At 42.7% G+C, this 23,896-nt stretch overlaps 2 protein-coding genes across 6 annotated transcripts in view; one reads left to right on the top strand and one right to left on the bottom strand.

Annotated features, from left to right (window-relative positions):
* The first annotated feature begins 83 nt into the window (after positions 1-83).
* LOC125308489 (transcription regulator protein BACH1-like) lies at positions 84-10,447 on the top strand. The gene is made up of 5 exons (XM_048265034.1): positions 84-223; positions 1,356-1,610; positions 2,181-3,482; positions 6,978-7,184; positions 8,451-10,447. The coding sequence occupies exons 2-5, from the start codon at positions 1,371-1,373 to the stop codon at positions 8,868-8,870; spliced, it is 2,169 nt and encodes a 722-aa protein (XP_048120991.1). The 5' UTR covers positions 84-223; positions 1,356-1,370; the 3' UTR covers positions 8,871-10,447.
* A 5,112-nt stretch (positions 10,448-15,559) lies between these two features.
* Positions 15,560-23,896, bottom strand: part of cadm2b (cell adhesion molecule 2b) — a 140,110-nt gene continuing 131,773 nt past the window's right edge. The window contains exons 9-12 of one of the 5 annotated variants that reach the window (XM_048264860.1): positions 23,429-23,455; positions 18,002-18,124; positions 17,737-17,842; positions 15,560-17,132 (exon numbers count right to left, since the gene is read on the bottom strand). In XM_048264860.1, coding sequence (XP_048120817.1) covers positions 17,006-17,132; positions 17,737-17,842; positions 18,002-18,124; positions 23,429-23,455 — 383 coding nt within the window. In that variant the 3' untranslated portion in view covers positions 15,560-17,005. Of the gene's footprint in view, positions 17,843-18,001; positions 18,125-23,428; positions 23,456-23,896 lie in introns of all 5 variants that reach the window. The other 4 variants (XM_048264863.1, XM_048264861.1, XM_048264865.1 and 1 more) reach the window with 4 other exon arrangements.

Raw genomic sequence — 23,896 nt, 5'->3', positions numbered from 1 at the left:
TATTTATTTTCTATATATTTTATGAGACTGACAAGTTGAAATAGGTACATGCGCAGTATATACTTCGCGCAGCCTCACATTAGTCCAGGCTTGCAACATACGAATGGCTGGCAGAACTTTCCCAAATATCACATGATTACGTGACTGTCAGCGTTTAACTCGAAACAGTTATGAGAGACTGCAGGAAAATGAATACATTTGACACTTCAAGGTGATATGACAGGTCAGTGTTGTTTTACTCATTACACCACACTTCATTTTCACTCAGGAAATCCCTATTGTGTGTTACGGTAGGTGAGCAGGAAGCTCAAAATTGGAATATGACAAAATTAGCTAACGATAGAGAGCTAGCTGCCAGACACATATTGACCACCTCTTTAAATGGAAGGTATCCTTCATGGTTTTCAGTAGCTGCTGTTTAAGTTTCACGATGATGTTCGGTTTAATCTTGCAAGAGCACAGAACGGTTTCCCTAGTTCTGGTAAAAGCTTGACACAACGCTCGTTTAATGAAAAGCCTTGTGAAGCCATAGCGTCACCAGCTGAATTCCAGAGTTAGCTATCGCTTGCTAGGTGCTAGTTAGCTGTCCCCAGGATAACGTTATTCAACAACAAATTCAAACGGTCGGTTTGTGGTGTTAAGAGATATGCTTTGCAAGATGACAAATATTTTCAAGTAGTGTAACCTGGATAACAGAAGTATGTTTGACGAAGTTCAATTACCCTGGCCCTGTCTTGTGCAAATAACGTTACATCCAAATTTCTAGAACAACAGATTTCGATTAGGGCGGTGCTGATAACCACCTGTAACACCGATGATGCTAAATTATCAATGTTTACTGGGTAGCTACCTATCCTGCGTAACTTAGCCAGAGATGCTAAGGATAACATTTAAGTGTATGCGTAAATAAACGGGCTAGTATGCTGTCAGAATCTTTTCACTTTCCTCAAGTATTTCGGTCTTCAACACGGACTCTTGACTGTTTCCGAAATGACATAAGGTTACTGTAGGCTACACGGCTACTGAACTTGACCGAAAACTAACGTTGTGCACTTCTGAAACAGATCGGGCCCAAAGTATTAGGGTAGAGTTTCAAGAATAGGTTAGGTTAGCCTTTTTAAAGCATTTTTGCCATCAAGAGCATAAACATGTATTTCCATGTACATGTGTTGTGTTGAATTCCAACGTCATATTAATATTATGGAATACTTAGTTGCTGGACGTGCAGATGTAGAAGTACAAAGATTAGGCTACTTTACATCAACTATGATTGCATTTCATGGTCATACAATAAGTCTTTGTACAAGGAGTTTATGCACACTATTAAAATGCACCCATTCCCTTCCTGGATCTAGCCAGTACCAGGCATCATGTCTGTGGATGGCCACCGGACGTCCGTTTTCACTTTCCAGTCTGCAGTTCACAGTTCCCATGTCCTCCGCTCCCTGGATGAGCAGCGACAGAACGACGTGCTGTGTGATGTGACCGTTCTCGTGGAGAGTCGAAGTTACCGAGCCCATTCTTCAGTGCTGGCCTCTTGCAGCGACTTCTTCCATTCCAAATTCCTGGGCCACGCCAGTCAGAGTCGAGTCATCACTCTTCCTGACAATGTACGTTTTCCAGAGTATGACTTCAATAACCAATATGTTTCCTACTTTCCTGAAAAAATATATAAGTATAAGTACAGTATATATACTTTTTTGATCCTGTGAGGGAAATTTGGTCTCTGCATTTATCCCAATCCGTGAATTAGTGAAACACACACAGCACACAGTGAGGTGAAGCACACACTAATCCCAGCGCAGTGAGCTGCCTGCATCAACAGCAGCGCTCGGGGAGCAGTGAGGGGTTAGGTGCCTTGCTCAAGGGCACTTCAGCCGTGCCTACTGGTCGGGGTTCGAACCGGCAACCCTTCGGTTACAGGTCCGAAGTGCTAACCAGTAGGCCACGACTGCCCCATTTTTATTTATTTATTTATTTTTTTATTTTTTTATTTATAAGGTATGTATGTGTATACAAGTCTATTTGCATTTTATTTGTGCATGCAAGTAATTGCAGCTGACTATTTACATGTAAATAGGAAAAATAATGTGAGGGAAGAATATAAAGAGTAACAGAGAACATGTAAGGACATTCAATGCTTATAGTTAACCAGAATGTGCGTTTTGTATGACTTGTAGGTGACCGTGGAAGGCTTTGAACCACTGCTGCAGTTTGCCTACACAGCAAAGCTTCTCTTCACCAAAGACAACATTTTAGAGATCCATCAATGCGCAAAATTCTTGGGCTTTCATAACCTGGACCAATCCTGTTTTGAGTTTCTCATTCCCAAATTCCACAAGGATGCCTGTGTCACAACAGATGCTGAAAAAGCCAAAAGGAAGTCCTGTGGTGACAAAGGGCATCAATGTAATGACACAACCACATCTGGCCAAGACCTGGGCCCGGGTGATGTGTCCGTAGACATATCCCCGAACACAACACAGGCCATATCCCCAAATAAAACACAGGACATATCCCAGACCACAACGCAGGACAGCATAGGCATTGCAGGACAGTGCCTAGACCCCTGCCTTGTTGGTCAGCCCTCACAGCCCAGCACCTCTATGTTACCAGAGGAGAATTTAACCCTGGGCTTCCCCTCACCAAAGAGCCCTGCATTCCCAGAGGCCCATGGCCAAGACCAGTTCTGCCTGCAAAACTGTGGTCCTGAGCTGCAGCCCTCATTATCCACAGCGCCAGAGCAAGTGTGCCCCTTCCTAAAGATGGTGGGCTCAAGTGGCGACGTCGGAGACTCCATGGCAGACGAGACTATGCTAGATCTGGCCAGCAGTGGCTGCCCAAATGATGTTTCCATGGAGACCTGTCCCATTTTGGACCAGCAATCTCAGTCTCCCCTCTCTGGTCAGATCGGCGTGCCTGAGGCATGCAGTCCACCCCCAGACCAAGCTATGGTAAGGACCCCCAACCAAAGTAGCCAGCGGCTGTGCCAGCTGAACTCACCTGAGCCCTTAGAGCCAGGGAGCGTCATGGGTAGCACCGACGCAGAGTCGGACCTCAGTTTCGACACTGCTGGCCACGCACCGTCCTGTATCACTTCCATGAAAACGTCTGGAAATCGGAGCAGTGTTGAGAGGGAGGTGGCCGAGCACCTGGCCAAGGGCTTCTGGTGCGACTTGGGTGCTTCCTTGTCCGAGCCCATGCCCCTGGACGAAGTGGTGGAGCAGTCTGCGTCGGAGAACGCCAGCGCCGCCGCCGACTTCCACTGGCTCAAGCACCTGGATCTCAGCTCGACCACGGGAGAGTGCCCCTTCCTGAGGAACCTGGGGTCGGAGGAGGCCCAGACGCCGGTGGTGGACTGCTCCAACCTGCCGCAGCAGGAGAAGAGCCCGAGCCCCTGCATGTCCCCCATCAACTCTGAGGACGACCTGCACTCAGACACGGAGGGGGAGAGGGAGGGGCGCCGGGAGCGGGCAGAGGAGGTGAGTTGTTATCGTCAGAGAAGTGTCAACTCAGTCACCGCTGAGGGGGCATGCGCTGGCAACTGGAGATTCATAGTTTTTTTTTAGAATCATGACTAGAGACAGGTCTAAAACAGCACACACACACACACACGGCTCTAGGATTAGGACTAGTGATGGGTCTAGCATAGCAGTGTAAGGCAGGAAATACTGAAATCCACAATGTTCACCCAAGCGTCTGGTCAAGGAGTCAAATGGCGTCTGATCAGAAGAACCCTCTCTGATCTTTGGACACACAGAGTCATTGTTTCGATTCAGAATTAGGCCACCCCCACACAGGTGGCCTGGCCAGAGCCTACTAATTAATACTCCCACTTGGACAAACCATCACAATTTGATCTCCTATCACCCAACTTTACTTAGCTCTTTCGCCTAATGACTATGGTCCCCTTGAATCTCTCTCGTCAGTGTATTGACAAGATTAACAACTGGATGTCTCAATTTTCTTCAGTTGAACAAAGAAAAAACTGAAGGAATTATATTTGATAAAAAAGAGGAAAGGCTTAAGGTTGCCACTCTCCTTGATTAAAGGGCTTAAAGCAAAGGATACTGTTAGAAATCTTGGTGTCCTAATCCAGGGGTTCCCAAACTTTTCCACAAGGCCCCCAAAATACCACTAGGTTCTGGCCAAGGACCCCCTTGATGTGTTATTAAACCCATCGACAATACTACGGCAAATGTAAAAATACATTAAGCTAATCCTAATAATTATTTTAGCCACAAGCACTTCGCGATGGAGCATACAGTGTGTAAAAATTGCATTTGGGGTTTTCTGCTATATGAGAGCTATCACTCTACTATTATTCCCATTATCATGGAAAATATAATGTTCAGATATGCAACAAATTATTATAATGGCATTGTATAACAACCAATCATAGTAATTTAAACATTTTCAAATGTATTTATTTGTTGCTTTTATTTTTCCTTCCAACTTGCTGAGGCCCCCCTGGCACCCCCTCGCGGCCCCCACTTTGAAAACCACTGTTTAAACAGCCATATGAAAGCAACAACTAAATCAGCTTTTTATCACCTCAAAAACATTGCAAAACTTGGCTAATGTATAAACATGATCTAGAAAAACTTATTCATGCATTCATCTTCAGTAGGGTTGACTACTGCAATGGGCTTTTCACAGGCCTTCCTAAAAAGACTATCAAACAGCTTCAGATGACACAAAATGCAGCGGCTAGGGTTCTCACAAAAATTAAAAGAATTGACCACATTACTTCACTACTTAAGTCCCTGCATTGGCTTCCAGTAAGTCACAGAATTGACTTTAAAGTGCTTCTGCTTGTTTATAAATCACTAAATGGAATGGGACCAAATTACCTAGCAGACATGCTTCAGCAGTACACACCTTCAAGACCTCTCGGGTCTCAGGAGAAATACTTGTTAGTAAAACCTACTGTTAGAACTAAACATGGTGAAGCAGCGTTTAGTTGCTATGCAGTTCAGCTCTGGAACCAACTTTCAGATGAGATCAAAGTTGCCCCAACTGTAGCCAGTTTCTGTAGCCAATCTAGACTTAAGACCAAACTTTTCTCAGATGCTTTCTGCTAACTGATCACTTATTTTTTACATTTCTAAATCTGGGAAAGTCTTTCAGCTAAAATGGTAATCGTTTCTATGTTGTTGTTTTTTAATTATTACTTTTTAAACACAATTATTGCCCTTTTATGCTTTTATGTACTATCACCTTGTGTGTTTTATGTTTTCGTATTATTATTATTTTCTAATTATTCTTTACTTTTTAAACTATTCTTTGACTATTGCCCTTCTATGCTTTTATCAACTATTCCTGTTCGCTTTTGTTTATGTAAAGCACATTGAATGACCTCTGTGTATGAAATGCGCTCTATAAATAAAGTTGACTTAACTTGACTTGACTAAATTGATCCCTGTGATGCAGGCAACAGTCTGACCATACTTGCAATCATTATTGCAATCTAAAGTATTTGCATAGTTGTAGACCAAGAACCTGACTCTAGGCAGCCTTTGAATCTGCATGTATTACAGGCCAGCCGCATAGGAGGGCATTGTTATTGGTCTGTGGCATACACACAGGATGGATTTGGATTTTGCGGTTTTCTCTTCCTTCCTTCCTTCTTTTCTCTAATTGCTCTTGGCGGGCCCTTTTCTTTCCTTGGGTTTCTCTTTCTCTCTCTCTGTGCCCCCCTCCCCCTCTCATTGGGGTGGGTTTGTCTTGATTTACGATTTGTTTGATTGTTTATGGTCTACATGCTGCTGCCATACAGCACGCCCCCCCCCCCCCCCCCCCCCCATCAAGGTAATTGGTAAGATTCTTGGCTAGGAGACAGATAAAATGTACACATCTGCCATAATTAGGCTGTAAATTAATACTTGTAAACAACAGTTAACTCTGCCAGGAAGTCTATTATTCACAACTGGGTTGTTTACAGTGTAGGTTTGCAAATGAAGCATTACATGAAGGTTGAAGCCTATGTAAATTGTCACCAAAAGTTTACTCTTTGCATAATATAAATTAATTTTTGAGCTTGTAAACACTGCTCAATTCGCTGTGACTTAGCATAGAGAGTCTTTTGATAACAAATGAAGCTTTGGCTCATTTAAATATAATACAAAGTTCCCTACAAGTGAAGACAGGTAGTTTATCTTGTTAGATGTGGTAGGGAAGGTTACCTTGTCTTAGTCTTTGCTCATTTATGTTGGCCTCAGGTTTCTTGATCAGTTGGTTTCTTTTGGGTCATCCCATGCCAACTCAACTACTATACAGAACATTCCCCTTGGAATCGAAGAGAGTTTGCATGGAATGAAACTACCATATTTGTATTCCTGTATATTTTTCTAGCAGTAAAAGAGACAAAAAACATTATACAAAATACAAAGTGCAAAATATTTTTATGAAGATATTCCCCCCCCCACCCCCCCAAATTGAGATCTGGTGCAGTCATTAACAGGTGCCACTGCCATCTGCAAGTGAGGGTAATTGCCATCCACCTTATGACTGTTAAACCTCCTTCTGAATTGAAACAGTGACTGTGTTGTTGTTGTTGTTGTTGTTTGGCAGAGTCAGATGAAATTAATGGTCTGAAACGGAAAACTAGAGGCATAGAATGCCCAGAATTTTTTTTTGCTTTTAACATCTGCTCAAAATGTGGCGCGTAATTCTTTAAGAACAAAACCACACAAACTCCTCCAGATTGCTAATCATAATTGCGTCCGCGTACTTCAGACAAGCTACTCCTTGGCACATTTAATGATGCGTTGGGCAATCGCTGGAATTGATTCTTTTCAAATCCATTTTAGACATCGGTTCACCTGTGCCCCTGGCTGCAGGAGACTGCACTCACTTGGCAAGCTCCTCTCTGCCCGGCTATATGAGCTTGATTGATGGCCTGTATGATGAGTTCAGCTCCAGGGGTCACCCACTTGTGTCAGTTGGCTGCCATGATGTGTCTGCCTCTGATCCAGATTCAGCTGCCCTTCCCGGTGGAGCAGATCCCCAACATGACCCGCAGCGCGTTCCAGCAGATGCTACGGCAACAGAACCTGACCCAGGAACAGCTTGAGTTTGTCCACGACGTCCGTCGCCGGAGCAAGAACCGTGTGGCCGCCCAGCGCTCCCGAAAAAGGAAGCTGGACTGCATTCGGAAGCTGGAGTGCGAGATTAAGAAACTGGTATGTCGACTTTAATGCAAGTGTGCATGTGTGCTAATGTTGGGACAGGTCTCTTTGATGTCTCTATGCTTGAATGTTCCAAGTCTTGACCTTTTTTTTTTATTAATGTAATACCCCAGACAAAAACACAGATTCTCCCACTCTGTAGTCATGACTAATTAAATCAAAAGAGTACAAAGTGTTTGCACTCTACACGTTCACTTAACTTAACAGTTGGCGCTGAAAGTGTGAGTAGATTTCCTTCTGCCCGTTTCATCTGAGAAGGTTGGTGCTGAAAGTGCATTAGTGAGCGTGAAAGCCAATGGCATCTTTTGACTGGCAGTTGAGTTTTTACCCTTTGGGCTTTATGTTGAAAGCATTACCTGGGGCACATTCAATCAGTATTGGCCAGGTACATCTTTCTTCAAGGTTAAATGCAGCATTATTGAGCCCTTTACAGCACAGCGGTTTCAGTGCATTTTATTGTGTTTTTAATACAGATATGGCAGAGGCTTTTGTGATCAAAAATGTCATTCTCCTTTCTTAAAATCAGGGACTGTACAGCTAAGTCGATCTTAGAAATCTACACGGAATTTGAAAATGCTCCCCTGACTTTTCTTTGCTTATTTATACTTTAGGATTGACCAACTAGTGGAATCAATTTCTCGCTGGAATTCATATGTGGAAAATTTGAACAAAAGAATTGTTACTTATTCCAGAGTAATATTTTTTAATGGATGCTGGAGAGTTTAAACAGAAACACTCACAAATTTAATTTTGAATGATTCCATGTACAGTAACATATATTCTATGGCAAAAAACAGACCAGACCCAGTTTGTTTATTTGAGCTGTATGTCTGTGTCTGTCAAACTCTCTTATAATTCTGTCTCCAGTTTTCTTATTTGTTTACTTACAGCAAAGCTGTGTGTCTGGTCAAACCCGTTTGTATTTGCAGTTCTGTACTTCTGGGTCTACAAAGCATTTTTTTTCTGTCCCAGTATCTTGCCAGCACTTGATGGTGCAATTGGTGGATATTACTGCCAACATGCGGCTAATGTTACTTTTCTGTTCTGGCTGTGGCTAGCACTCAACACTACTCTAAGTTTCAAGTTTGTGACCTGTGGCAGATCTTGCCCCCCCTTCCCCTCCCTTCTTCCTCATCCATTTTGGCTGCCAGGCTCACTGTTTCCTTTAATGGCCATTAGTGCCCATGTGAGATTGCGGCTAATGGCTTCCTAATGGCTTTGCGTCTCTCTCCTCCAACGCCCCCTTCCTCTGTCCGACAGCGAGGTCAGAAGGAGAAGCTGCTGCAGGAGCGGAGCCACCTGAAGCTGAGCATGGGCCAGACGTTGCAGGGCCTCTCGGGCCTGTGCCAGGCCGTGTGTGGCGAGGCCGGCCCGCAGCCCGACCAGCTGCAGCTCCTGGCCCAGCACCTGTCCCCCAATTCCCCCTCCTCGGTCCTCCTCACCCCCATGGCGTCGCCCAACCTGGCAGGCCAGGAGCGGGACGTCCCGGGGCCCGACGGCAGCGGAAGCGGCAGCAGCAGCAGCAGCTGTGGCGGTGGCAGCGCCACCAAAGAGCCCTCCGAGGTGGAGGCGGCGACCCCATGCCTGCAGGCAGAGCCTGCGATGCCAGAAGAAAACGAGGAGTCGAGGGAGGACCGGACGGGCGACGGCCTCCTCAGGGACGACACCGCCGCACCCTGATCAACTAGGGCACGCCAATGGTGGCCAGGTGGACTGTCTGTCTTTTCTGGACTTTTTTTTCCCCCCTCGCTCTCTCTACTTTCCACAGGTGGTTTGTCTGCTTTTTCTGACTTTGACTCGGAGTACAAAGACAAAGACCTGCTCTCTTTTCATAGGAATTATGCAATATATGCACTAATAATCACTTTGGCATTAAACAAACTGACTGAACATTAACAAGATAAAGACATTTGACCCCACTAGCATTTATACTGTACTATGCATTAATTTGGGTTAGATGTCAGGGACATCACATTTTGGAGGAAAAAAAGAGGCTGATACTGGATAGAGTTTTTCAGTATCACGCCACAGATTGTTGCAGAATAGTTATTACTGTACTCGATGCATGTTATTAATGGCCTGTTTCTGATGCAAATATGGAATTCTTTAATGTTAATGATGCACTGCCCTTTGCATACTGTACCTGCCTCATTTAAACCCATTTGAATTTCTAAGCGTCATGTTTGTGCAATCCTTCACTACAAGGTTCTGTTAGTGCGTCTTAACTTACATTGTGTGCATTGCTATGAATTGAATGGATTATGCTAATCTATGTCAGGTGCACTTTTTCTTCTCATGCAGAATTGCATGTTGCTACAAACATAAAAAACAACATGTGCTGAATATGCTAAGCTCACTCATTTCATTGTGCTTATTAGAATTATTGAGCTTACTAACATTTTGATTACATAGTACCTAATTCCATCCATAATTCCATTTTCATTTTAATCCACATTTTCATTGGGTTATAATTTTCGTTTTGAAGTTAAAATTCAAAGGAAAAACAACCCACTGATCTTCAGCTAGTTGGCTTGTAGATTTCCACATTTGACCAGTAAGTTCTTTTAACAGACAGGTTAAGATCTATACCGCAGGTGTTAAAATTAACTGCATTAACAACATTTGACAGCAAGGTAAAGCCATTATCATCTGTCATATTACCAGTCTAGCCTATTTTGTTGCCAAAGTGTATCATGTCTCTGCCTTGGAGGTGGAACAATTTCTAATAGTTTGCAGATTCAAAAAAATAAAAACTCACTGCAGCACTCAGCTAGACATGTATGACTTGTCAAGTGAAGAAAAAATTAATACAAAACATTGAATTAATTCAGGTTTCTTCTGGCTCTCCTATCCCCCCACCCCATTTCTTATGTTCACTGCCGCTGAACTCTTGGACCAAAGTGCAGATTATGGGGAGCCTTCATGCAGCCCCCCCAAAAAAAAAAAAAACTCCACCACCGCCACATAACCCATTGTGTTACCATCAGCTTTGCATAGCCTCTCCATATATGCCCGCTGCATGCCTGAGCATGTGCCCATCCTGTCTCGCTGACGTGTGTACAAACCCCCCAAAAGTCTCCGGCCTCCCCGTGCCCATTTTGCATGCAGACGCCAGCGCGTTCTAGATTGGAAATGCATGAGCTAAAGCCCAGGCATGCTGCACAAACACAACAGCCCCTTTCACTTTTAATTACAAATGCATTCCAGTTACTCTTGATAAGAGTGTTTACAAAATCAATAAATGGAAATTAACAGTTGTAAGTTGTAACTCCTGAAAACTTTTTCGGTTTAATTTGTCTGGTGTGTGTGTCTGTGTGTGTTGTCTGTGTTTGTGTGTGTGTGTGTGTGTGTGGGAGGGCATGCAATGAAGAAAATTGAAGGAATTCTATGACGCAGTCTTCTGTAAGTGTGTGTGTGTGTGTGTGTGTGTGTGTGTATATATAGGCTGGTCTGGTCCTATGTGTGGCTCTCTAGGAGATGGGTCATGTTATAGTGTAACATCAAGAGCCTCTGTGTAATAGAAAGCAAAAGCTCCGTGACGAGATCCTCCGGAGCTGTCTGGAGAAATGCACAGGAGGCTCCACTCTGGACTGACATTGTTAGGACAGATAGCATTTTTAGTTGAAAAATAAAATAAGTTCTCTTGTTTGTGTATTCTCTGAAGAGCCGCCGCAGCCTGTCTGAGCCAGCCAGTCCACGGTTCAGCCTCTTGTTAGATTTATCTAGTAATTCCCTCTCTCTGCCAACAAAGGATTTATTATTTCTATTTTATTTCCTTCTTATTATACTTTTTTTAGAAGTATGTACAAGGCTTTGGTGTTTGTGCGGTAGCCTAATTCTTTGTCGTTATTGGGGTGTTTGATGCATATAATTGACTTAGTTATTAAGGTCATGGCAAGGTTGGTAAACACAGGGATTTCATCACGTTCTTATGGTTTTCTGGCATCCAGACGCTGCAGTTTGCACTTCAAGTGATTTAGTGTTTTCATCATCCTTGAAAAAGCGCATGTATGCAGAACTTTCTTCTGCTGGAATCCAGACTGCCTTGTGAACAATATCACACACACACAGCTATGCAGACTTGCAATTATTTTTCCATGAAGACCTTGAAAACGATATCTCCGCTTTTCATCTATTTCCATGACATTTTCAAAACTGATTAATATTACATGTAAGAATTGCTTACACTTTGCATGAGATATATCCGTCATTAATGCGGAATATTATTAATGTGCTGGGCGCACAGAGGGCTCTCCCATCTTATCTTATTGCCTCGACATAAAAACGGAAGTCGGGCCACTGCAACCGTGTGATTCTTTTAATATGCATTGCGTTTCTTTGGCGAGAGAATGCCGTGAATCCTGCAAAGATAAAAAGGCTATTCTTACTTTTTCTCGACTCTGGGCCGCCTGTGTTTGTTAGTCTCCGTCCAAGCGCTGGACCCATTCTGCCTAGTTGTAGCACTGGCATATAAATTAGTGTTGTGTGGCCCAAGAGATAAATGGGCCCCTCCTCCTGCTGTGCAGAGTAGCAGTCATTCTGTTGGCTTATTAAAATGATAAAGCGCTTTTTAAAGTTTACCCCCTCCTACCCCACAAACACACACACACACACAGACATTGGTACACACTTGAAAGCTCTTGGAAGTGTAATTAACTGCCCTTAATGGAGTATATTGGTTATTTTCAATTACACTCAAATGAACTAGATTCTTATCACCCGTCTGAAAACTCAATCAGTTATCTTTTAAAGTTATAATTATTCGACTTGGCCCCAGAGCCACTCATGGGACTCTAACCCTCCACCCCTCCCTCCACTCGATTCGTTTCTTTTTTTTTTAAGCTGACTTGTCAAGGTGATCTCTCGTAGGCCTGCCCCTGTTCCATGAATACTAAATAAGTGTGGATTAGTCATTTTCAGCCTCTCCTCTCAAGTGCTTAATCAGTGTGGTCTGACTCTGCTGTCTGCCGGCACTAATCCCTCGGGCCGGCCATCACGCCGCGCCGGTTGGCATCAAAAAGATGATGCGATGTCACGACGATGCTCTTGGTGAGCTGTTCACTTTTTCCTCCGAGACGTTCTTTTGATAAAGAAAGTGTGTGGAGCAAAAACAATGATGGTCCATGAAGGGGTAGGAAGCCCCTGAATAAGGGCAGACCTTTTTACAAGAAAAAAGAAGGAGATGATGCCTCCCCCACCACCATGTTGAAGCCTTGACACTGCTGGCCAGTTTTTAGTTGATCATATTTTGGTGTGCTTGACATCAATTATGAAGTGGAAGCGGTCCCATCTTGGGCGGTCCTGGAGCACTCTGAGTTGAAGTCTGTGCTCAGTAATCTCCACGAATCATTCCTTTTTTTAACCCGAGGAGAGACAATTTCAGTTTAATTAAGTCTCCAGTGATTGCAATGGAAAAAAAATGGTTAGATGCACAGCTACAGTACAAACAGATGGTGCACCTTTTTTCCCTCTGTGATGATACAGCCCATGCCACAGGTTCTTCGCTTTATTCATCCATTTATTTATTAATTTCCCTCACTTTTTTCCGTGTTTCACTTCCTCCCTTGTGGTCGTTCGGAGAGTCGTCTTTTCAAGCGAGCTTCAGGCCCTCTGCTTATGGTGAATTTTTAATTAACCTGAAACAGCCTCAGGAGAGACGCACGTTTTTTTAGATGCATCATCAAGCCTGAATAATTATGACTGACTCGAATAAACAAAAGACAAAAGCACTACAGAGGAATGTAGACGGCAAATGAGACGCACTCAGACCAGCTCGCAGAGTAAAGCAGGTTAGTTTTCTGTGACCCTCAGAATGGCAAGCAGGCCTTCCAATGAAAGGCCATCCTTTTTTGCCACAATTTGATATACTTCAAGAAATGAAAAGGTAACAGAAAAGTGGCTGTATGTTTTGCCCACGAGTGTCTGCATATATACATTATGTCTCGATATGGCATCGCTAGGGGGAGAGGCTACCTATGACACGCCTTCGCTTTTGAGTTTCCCACTGACTGCAGGAGAGCAGCTAACCAAGAAAGATGGCCCACGAGCAACTCGACTCGACTCTCCAAGCATAACCCTCACTGGTTTGGATCATGAACCAGGCCTTGGCTCTCGGACAAGACGAGAGCAGTAATTATTCTCGCTGACGCACACAAAGCCCTCGCTTTCATCAGACGGCTCGGAGGGATAATATTCACAAGCCTCATCCACTCTTGTCTCCCTGAGTTGTCCTCGCTAAAATGTGTTTATGTGTGACTACACACAAGCTGGAGCGCTGTGCCACTGTGTTACAGCCTTGGTGGGGGTTTCATTACCGCATCACAGCGTGGTGCCCACACCTATCCTCTGCCTGTGTAACTATCCTGACTTATTACCCACGCTCTATGGGGAATCGGGGCATGTTATGTCATCAGGATTTGCCGACTAAACAAATCACGGCTACAAGCGCTGACACAAGTGATTTACGGGGGGTGGCAAGTGCGCCCAGAGGAGCGCAGCTGGATGAAGGTGTGTTCATGTGCTTAATTTGCAAACATCGCCGTGCCATTCCCTCTGATGCCATTGACCTTAGTACGCTTCCATTGATTGGACAGAAATAAGCCAACCTCTCAGGTGCATGACTCTTTGCAAAGCCTGGGCTGTCAGAGGTCATAAGAATAATCCCTACCACCCCCACCCCCTCTACGCCTTCCTCAGCCACCCAGTGTAAACTTCAAAGAGGCCTTGATTTGTGAACTCGTTGAAGTCAATCAGGTGTAGGCAGCTATGGAGATGAGCCTCAGGACCCGCCAAAGACATCGGAACATGGTTTCTCTTAAGCACACAATCTCTGCTCCTAAGATGGGTTTTCAGGTCAGAGGCATGTTATCCTCGTTTTTCCCCCACAATGTCTGATTTATCTTCAAAGGATTTATCTTTTTTTTCTCACCCCCTCAAGATCCCAGTCGGTGCACACCATAGATTATTTAACACAATTATCATGCTCAAGAACTATAAAGAAGAGGGATTTATTTGGTCTGTTTAAGATTATGACAAATCTTCTATTGACTTAACTACTTGACAAGGTAGGAACATGTTTATATTGTAAATAGCAGGAAAAAAGATATTCATCTATAACTCATTAGCCTACGTTGTCTTCCACTTCACTAATTTAACATTTCAGCGAAAGGGGGAAACATTTCACAGCAGTACAGTGTAAGCTAATGGGTAATTAAGATGGACAAACAGTGTTGCTCATCTTAGCTGAGAGTATGCACAACACATTGTATTTGAATGAGGTTATTGACTAAATACTGTTTAGAAAATGTGTATTAGTAACTCAATGACTGGCTGCAGATACAAAAAGAAGCATGAAATTGACTGGAGCCTCCTGAAATTTAGTCTGGTTTCAGACACTAAAATCTATCCTTAATATTCATGAGGTTTACAGTGCTTTTATTCAGAAATGTTTTCCATCTGTAGGTGGCAGCAATATTTAAAAGCAAATGTCACACTATTGCTATCCCATATATCATATATCTGTAAACAAAGGTAGTTGTAATGCTGTATGAATTTTTTCACAAATTAAGGGTGCTCTAAATTTTAATTAAGGAGCATTGTTTCTATCGGTGCTGGCTGGCTTGCTTGCCAGGTGGTTGGGTACATTCCATACAGCTAACAAATGCTCTCCTTACTGCTGTCTGTGCTCTGCCAGTTTTGGGATGACACTTATTTCTTTACAAGAAAATTCTGTCATTTTCAGTACATCAAAAGTCTAAATACAGCAAATGCTCACATCCAATACAGTATGTACAAAGTCCAAAGAAGCCTGTGTTGTAGTGTGGGAAGGCTATCTGAAAGGTAAATTTTGGAGAAAAAACATGATATAGCTTCAAGCTTTAAGACTGTGTGTGAGTTCTGTACAACCAGTAGAGGCTGAAATGAGACATCACAGTGATCCACCATACAGGGATATAAATACTGTCAGTGTGTGGTTTGGCTTCCTGATGTATATAGAATGAATGTAGAAATTCATATTAAAGTATAAGTGACATATTGATGACCAGTTTGCCAGCTCATAGTTGTCTATAAAATCTTACGATCATGACGCAACAATGCATGATCTAATTTATATGAACTGATTATGCGTTAACTGATATGTGCACTTACACTCTTAACACTGGAAATTTAATGTACAGTACATGTACACAATCAGTACATTTCACGTACAGTTAGCTTGACTCCTACCAAACCTTTTGGGCTTTTTCACAACCTCATCCTTGTGTCAGTTTCTGAATCAAATAGTGATGCTCTTTTTTTTCTTTTCATGACAATCAAAAACAATCGTTATCAGTGTAGCAGAAGAAAACATTTGACAAGAACACACAGTATTTGACAAAGATATTATCAATGGATATCTTAATGAAGACAGATTACAGTATATGGGCAGTATACAAAGCTTGTACAGTCACCAGCACCAGTATCAAAGAAGGAGAACAGACAGGCGGTTGTGCATATTTTACTCACTTCCTCACTTTTCCCTTTTCTTACAGAGGCATCGTTTGAAAAATGTATATTTAATACTGGAAAAAAGCAAACCTTTCACATTTTGTCCCAAAGAAGCAAAACAAGACGGCAAAGCAAATGTAGAAAAATGTCTCAAAGGACGCTACCCTAGAAATTAAGTATGAACAGCATCAATGTTTCCAAAGTGTGATGTTGAAGGGATAGCCTGACCTCACTAGTGATTCAGTGGGTCGATAGTTCTGTTATGAACACAAAGGCAATACTGGTGATTGTTGTACTGACATTATTCTGTATAATAATAGTAATAATTATGATAATAATAATAATGCTGATGATGATGATAATAATAACAATAATAATTCAGTACTTATTTGTTCGCATATTTCCTTACTCTGTAATTCTATTAACATATTCCAATTTAATCAGTATGTCTGTAAACTATGGAAACAAAAGATAAGCAAAGCAACAATCTACATTATGTTTGACTGAATTTAATAGTTACACAGTATTTACATGCCTTGTGTTGAAACACTTGCTCCTTGTTGATGTGAAATTCAAAAGATGTATGGAACACTTTAAATAGCTATATTGTCTAATATACAAATCTTAATACATATGGGACCCCATATCAGAACAATATTTTTCACCATGTATCACATTAGCAAAATAATGTACAGCCGTATTAACAAGGGGGAGGCATAAGTACCGTAAACAAAACAATTGTTCCACTCAGTTAATTTTTTTCCACTTGATATGTTGGAAAGTATGACCCATGAAAAGTTTTTTTTTTTTCATATTTTTGATCTCTCATTCTTTATAATTGGTCAAAAGTACACTTCAACAGGAAGTTCAGCAATATTTAAAAAAAAGAAAAAGAAATAAAAACAAGGACGGAACTTCACTCAGTTGGAATCCTGAGACTGTCTCACAATGTGTACCTTCTTCTACTTTGTGCTTTTATATTCAAATAGTTTTGAGAGAGGGCAAAAGGCATAAACTCAACAGTGCAGGAATATACAGACAGAAATGACAGGTGGAAATTAAATACTTTGAAATATTTTCAAATGAATTCTCAAATGTATAATTTCACTACGTAACACTTATTAATTTAGTTGTGCTTGACATTTTTTCCTTTGCTTTTTTTTTATTCATGTAAGCATTATTTGGTGTCCATTTATGTACAACAAATGTCCATTTTCTTACTCCGTACTCGCGTACACTCAGTTGTACACTCTGAGTAACATCCAATGCCACAATGTAACATTTGAAATAATTATAATAATTATAATAATGAAAAAACACATTAAACATTACATGTGATTCACATTCAAAACATTAATGCATTTTACATATTCTTCTCTTAAAGCGTAATTATTGGCAAAGCCAAGGTTTTCCGACTTGAGATGAACCACATTTCTTGCCGCTTCCTGGAAATATCTGCAAAAAGTATATAACAGATACTGTGAGGGTAACAGAGAAAATGATATTCTGGTGAAAATAATTAATTTCTAGAGTTAAGACACGAAAATACAAAACACATGTCTATATATATTGGCACTGCGATGAAACCAGATTCCAACAGATATATATATATATATATATGTATATATATATATATATATATATATATGGATTTGTGTTTACTTTGATGTTCTTGAGAACATTAGGTTTTGGGGAGGGTGGGGGAGCAGGGTTGACATGAGTGTATGGGTTGTTTAATTCAATTTGACAGTTTGTAGCAATACAAAAAAGGCATCATTTCTCTGCAGCAAGTGGCCTGTAAAAAGTGGATGTGTTTTTTTCTCTTTCTTTTTATTATTTTTTTGTTAGTTTTTTCATTTAGTTTTTTGTTTTGTTTGTTTTTTTTTTTTCTGTGTGCAGGGATGACAGAAGAGAAAAAAAAAAATGCCAGCACTTCAGTCGGACTCGTGTCAAAATGGAGTCCTCTCCTCTGGCCTCCACAACCCCATTTGTTGCCACTGATAGTAAAGGACGGTAAGAAAAGAGAGGCAAAAAAAAACAGAGGTCTTAAATGAAGTACTCTTTCTTTTCCTCTGCATGTGCGTGGTTTCCCTCGGCATTGATGATGGCCGTGTCTGCATCGGGCGCGTCCTCGGCTCCCTTCGCCTCATTGGTTAAGTATGTCCCTGTCCACACAGTCCCACAGGTGACAGACACGTCAACACACAGGCACTGGCATCTGGCTTACATAGGCATGCTAGCATTTTGTCACTCTCTCCATGCTTGCTATGTGGTTTTTTTGATGCGGCTGTAGCTGGGCCCTGCTGAAAGCGTGAGGTCCCTACCTTTATGCCTGGCCAGGTAGCGGCCCAGGACGATGATGAAGCAGAGCGTGATGAAGACCACCACCGCCACGACGCCGCCGATCAACGCGTGGTCCGGTCCGTGTTGGGCGAGGGCGTTGGGGTCTATGGAGGAGGCGGGAGAGGAGAAGAAACAAGATGACGTGATGAGATGGACAAGCGGTAAGCCAGGCTGTCTTGAGACTGTGAGGATACTACCGGGTCATGCAGTTGAGACCAGCGTTATAGGGGTCTGAATGCTAATACTGAGGAACAAGAAGCTGAAGGAAAAAAAAGCGTTGGAGAACCGGACACGCTGGTTTAGTATTCCCTAACACACACATACAAAGACACACAGATTCTCTCTCCATCTATCTCTGTCCCTCCCTCAGTCCCAAGGGCGTACATTCCAGGGCGGATAGCAGTGGGTGAGCAAAGTTGTGAAACGCAGTAAACTTTGAGAAATTGTCCAAAGACCATGACGGGTCCTAATTCGTCACTGGGATTTGGCTTTGAAGGAATGGAGGTTCAGCTGAGGTGAGGTGAGGTGAGGTTACTCCTCGAGTAACCAGCCCCACGCTGGCAGACCGCCTCTCCTGTGTCCTTTCACGCACCCAACTCAACACACATAAATAACCCCTTACACATGCACACACGCAAACAAATAACTCCTTCTACACACACACAAATAACTCTTTACACACACACACACAGTGTTCCCCCTGGGTGCACTACTACCACCACCTACAAACACTGGTGATCACGCATTCACTGTAAAAAGAAAACAAAGATGTTGAAAACTCAAATTATCAAGGCAACGTGTGATGCAATAGATGTTTGAGTTTTCTAGACTTCTGACTATTGTTGACTCACTAAGAGTTACTAAGATTTTCAACATCAGACAAGAGCTCTTCCAGCTAGGCTCTTCTTGTTCACGATGGTCATGTAAGACCAAAAATGAAGTTCTTGCATCAGTGTCATGTACTTCTACCTTCAGCAAACACAGATGTTCTTTTTCATTCATCATTCACTCAAGCTTCTCCACACACATACACTCCCATACAGGAACAACCCTTTACACATACTGTGCATGCACAGGCACACAAATTCACTGAAAAACACCCCCTACCCTACCCCCCACATGTACGCAGTGTTCACTGAAGTGCACTACTAACACTGCTTTCATTTCACTGGATATTTCCCCCTCAAGCTAGCAGCCCACTCTGGTCCACCACGTCTGGGTACCCGCTATCTGGGGCGCCACACTCTCACTTGACCTCTCCTGAAGGGTATAAGCTCCGGAACGGCTGTTTGACCCCCGAGGCATAAGGTGTTCTAGAGCGTGGCAGTGGCGGCGAGGTTGCCGCGCCTTTTAAAAGCACGCCGCGCTGGGGCTGGACCGAGCGGCGGCCGCGGCAGCAGGACGCCTCTGGTTATGCTTCCGGTGCTGCTCTCATTAGCTCAGGTTGATGAATAGGTCCGGCACGCCTCGGCCGCCAGGGCCCGTCAAAGTGACCCTGAGAGTTTATTTTTTATTTTAATTTTTTTTGTGAAGTCTCGGGAGACGTGTCAGCTACCTGATTTTATTTATTTGCAGTCTAATTAACTCATTAATCTAGTTAGGTTTGAATTGGTGTGTGGTAATTAGGTATTGCAGCGAGGCAGTAAATGGAAAAGTACAGGTGATGAAGGAATGTGGATTCTCCAGCCAAACCAACCACAGATACCACAGAGAGACAGATATCATCAAGTCCCTTAAGGCAGTATGTACATTTACACAAAATGAACATGAAATATATTTAGGAAATCTCTGAAAAACTCCTCAGAGCACTAAGAGTTTGTTACAAAGCCATAGATAAAGTTTTGGTTCATTTTCAATTTTCTTCCTATTTTAAATATGTATCTGTTCTTTACATGAACTTTGTCAGGAAGGGTCCTCATCAGGGATCACACCCATGACCTTTGTGCCTTCCTCCCTCTACTAGTTGAGGTAAAGCTAAGTGTCTTATTGTTTGGACTGACTCTGCATTGATTCCACCCACCACTCAATCATATGCAAGATACATATACCAGCATAGCCTGCCCTACACCCACTAGAGACATGCAAAACTCTTGACCCTTATTGTTCATTCCATATTAATGATGTACACACATGTACATAAATTCTAATAAGGATGCTGAATATAATTGGTGTCTTTACCCTGGGTTAAAACTGAGGCACAAGACTAAATATTTCAGCGAGAATCTCTGAACAAGTGATCGCTGCTACAGAAGACCCTGGTAAATAAGTAATGAGCGTGCCCAGACACCTCGTCAGACGAATGGATGCACAAATTAATGTGTCCCATCGCAACAGCCTCCCAAATTGAAACATAATTCCCTGCACACTGGGATTCACATTTGAGCTGATCAGAAAAAGGTAAGTGGAAAGTTAAAAACTTGAATAATTCAAGTGGTACGCCTCAGTCCATTTCGCTACTTTTCCATCAGGGACTTTTTTCTGTCTGTCTGTGACTTTTTTTTCCAGTGAGGCAGATATATTCATTTTGGTGACTAAAGGATTTTTTAAAATTCTGGTAGCTGTAGGAACACAGGTTGAGAGGAATTTGCAAAGCAGGTCTGGACTGGAGGAATATGATGGGAATCAGTATTTGTGGACTCGGGAGATTACGGAGGGAACCAGATTCTGCCAACTGGGCTGGGCTCTGTGTTTCTCGCAGAAATGGGTTATTTAACATGTCTCTTGGTAGCAATGCTATCACCACAGTCGCGTGGTTAGACTGTCAACAGCAATATGTGTGCGAGAGGGGTAGGGGTGGGGGAGAGATGGATGGAGGGAACTGAGAGACGAGTGAAAGACATGGGGGAAAGGGATGGAGAGAGAGAAGAGAGAATGGAACAGAAAGAAAGAATGGAAGATAAAGGAGATGGAAGAACAGAAATCAGAGCATGTGTGTGAGAGAGAGAAAGAGAGATATGGAAGAATAGAAATCAGAATGTGTGAGAGAGCAATATGAAAGAATAAAAATCAGAATGTGTGTGTGTGAGAGAGAGAGAGATAGAGGAGTAAAGGCCCATTCACACCAAGAACGATAACGATAACGATAACTATAACTATAACGATAAAAGCGTTCACACTGAACAACGATAAACAAAGTCTCTCCTTGTGTTAATAAATGTGACTGATTGGCTATTAGCATTTTATCGTTGGGAAAATCGCTCTGAAAGTGATCCCCAACGATATCGTTCTTCATGTCGTTATCGTTATAGTTTATGTGTGAACGTCGTCATTCATATTAAAGAGAACGATATTTATTTATAGTTATCGTTATCGTTATCGTTTTTGGTGTGAATGGGCCTTTAAAATCAGAGTGTTTGTTTGTGCGAGAGGAGTGGAGAGAGATGTGGAGGACTGGAGAAAGAGTGACAGACAGGGAGGGAACAAAGACGAGATCTGCTTCCCAACCTCCAGAGCACATTATGTTTTAATAAAGCCAGACACATTCTTCTATTTATGGTTTTATTCCGGAGCTTGTGTGCAAATTTCTAGTCAATAATTTACATCCTTCACCTATCCATGCACTGTGATTCCTTCATCGGGAGATGATTATGATTTCTCCTCAGTGCACACTGCTTGTTTCCTGTCCTTGACACCTTTGGAGTGAAGCCAGGTTGGATTGCCTAGCTGTAAATCATTATATGAGTGCTGAACATATGGTAAGGTGGGGCATCTGCTTCATTGGGACATGTGAGAGGTGTTTATATCTGCTGGTTTGTCTTGATGAAATACCAAGGCATAGATGGCGACATTGATTCAGTCTAAATCGGTAATCACTGATTTACAGTAGCCTACTGTAGCAAGCTGATATAAATATAACACCCTCTGTAGTCATCAGATAAGTAATATGTTATTGGTATACGACTTTATTTATATTTCATTTGTAATGGATGTAAAAGATGTGTTTCATATTAGATTAGTAATCTAATTAGATTAGATTAGATTAGTTGATGCTGCCACCGAATCTTATTATGTTGTCATTGGCACTCAGTTTTAGGTTAAACATGGCCCTACCAGCGAAGTGAGTGAATCTAAAAATGAAATTGTCAACATGTGACGGAGCCAGTCCCCAGGGCCTACCACCCACCATCGCCCACTAACCGTCATCTAAACACACTTGGAGGACATGGCAGAGGGCACCTGTTGAGTCTGCATGAGGAGTAGCCAGGGGAGAGGGTGACACTAGACTGATGAGACGCCAAGCAAGATGAGCAACACAGCAGCGTGAGGCACCGTTAAGAAGACACACCACACTTTAGCAGCTGTGAGGCAACACCAAAATGGATAATATATTCTCACACACTTTAAGTCAGTTCTCTTCATAGTGCTCTGTGGGGAATGTGATGTGGGCTGATACTTATAATTACATTAAAAAACACAAATTACCAGCCACTAATTATCGTGAAGGAGAGTAGGGGGAAAAAGTATGAGAGAATTCCCGTGGGACGGCGAAAAAAACTCCTCTGAGGAAGCCAAATGATTATCGTTAAACAAATATGGCCGCTGGCCATAGCAGTGCTCTCTGAACAAATACAGAGAAACCAGTGATTTAATAACCAGGCTAATGAGACATAACAAAACGGTATCATTCAACTCCAAAGACGCTGACATGCACTCAATATCATGCTCAGAATGGTCAGTCTAGCCAATCGTTCTCCCTCCCAAAACCTTTCACGCCCACCCACCACCCTGCAGTGAAAAATGACCCGTAAATTCCTTCACCAAATCTTTACGTAAAACTTTGGAGCGCTTCCGATTGTGATTTATGACGACTTTGTTTACATCCTTGTATAAGTGGGCATTTTTTAAGAGGAGCAGTGGCAACTCACAATACATTTCCCACAGATAATGAAAATTCATTACAATCCCCACAAACACACATTAAATCGCTATTTGTCATGATCAAGAGTCGGCTTCGTTTTTGGCTTTGACAAACCTTTGACCCACCCACCTCTTTTGTGGGTTTTTTTTATATTATTATTTTCTTTTGCTGCGGTGCTATCCGCTCAACTTCTTCCCAAACAGGGGGAGGCCGACTCACGCCATTTGTTTTATGTTTTGTTCCCACTCCCATCTCCAATTTGAATGGGACTGAGGAGCTTGGCAGCTAGGGAGCTCTGAAGCGGAAGAAGGGCCCGCTCTGGGGGTGGGCGAAAAGTTTGTGCTGCCTCAAATTGGGCCGGGATGGGGCACTGAGGCATGGTGTACTTTATGCATCTAGCAGACAGTGCTGCCATGCAAGACAGTGACTTTTGAGGGCATGCTGGAGATGAGGCTGAATGGGGCATGATCCGGGGGGTCCGGCACCGCGCTGTCGCTCAGTGCTGCTGGCGCAACAGCAGCTGGCTGAGTGGGGGGGTGGTAATATTTACCTGTCGTGGCACCTGGTAAGTCTTTGGCTGTTGCCATGGATGCGGGCGGAAGAGGAAGTGGGGTTGGGGAGAGGGCAACAAAGGGAAGACGATGTGAAACAATCACGACCACAATATGGACAGACTTCATCAAACAAAAACAAAGACTTTTAACAGTTAATGAGTAGAGGTTACATGCTCTACGACAATGTCAAAAGCACAATAGTTGGATTTGCCAACACAGACTATTAAGCCACAGGCTATTGGCTACAATGTGTATGTGCGATATTCAGCTGGGACATGGCGTTGAGTATAGAAACAAGCTGCGAGCATTCCTTTTCATTCTGACAACTGAAATCATCTTCATGGTCTCAGTGAAGCTCTGAAATTCTGAAACTTTGTTGAGCACAGAGATGACTGCTAATTGCAGCAACAGCAGCAAGTCAGAATACACAATACTGCGCCAGTTGAATTTGAGGGACATCAGTT

This window comes from Alosa alosa, chromosome 15 (genome assembly GCF_017589495.1).
Source record: "Alosa alosa isolate M-15738 ecotype Scorff River chromosome 15, AALO_Geno_1.1, whole genome shotgun sequence".
In the NCBI taxonomy this organism is placed as follows: domain Eukaryota; kingdom Metazoa; phylum Chordata; class Actinopteri; order Clupeiformes; family Clupeidae; genus Alosa; species Alosa alosa.
This window is presented reverse-complemented; position numbering and strand designations above follow the sequence as displayed.

Coding starts and splice junctions, on each gene's coding strand:
- LOC125308489 (XM_048265034.1), top strand. CDS start 1,371: ATGTCTGTGGATGGCCACCGGACGTCCGTTTTCACTTTCCAGTCTGCA. Junction 3,483..6,977: donor GCCGGGAGCGGGCAGAGGAG/GTGAGTTGTTAT, acceptor CCTCTGATCCAG/ATTCAGCTGCCCTTCCCGGT. Junction 7,185..8,450: donor AGTGCGAGATTAAGAAACTG/GTATGTCGACTT, acceptor TCTGTCCGACAG/CGAGGTCAGAAGGAGAAGCT.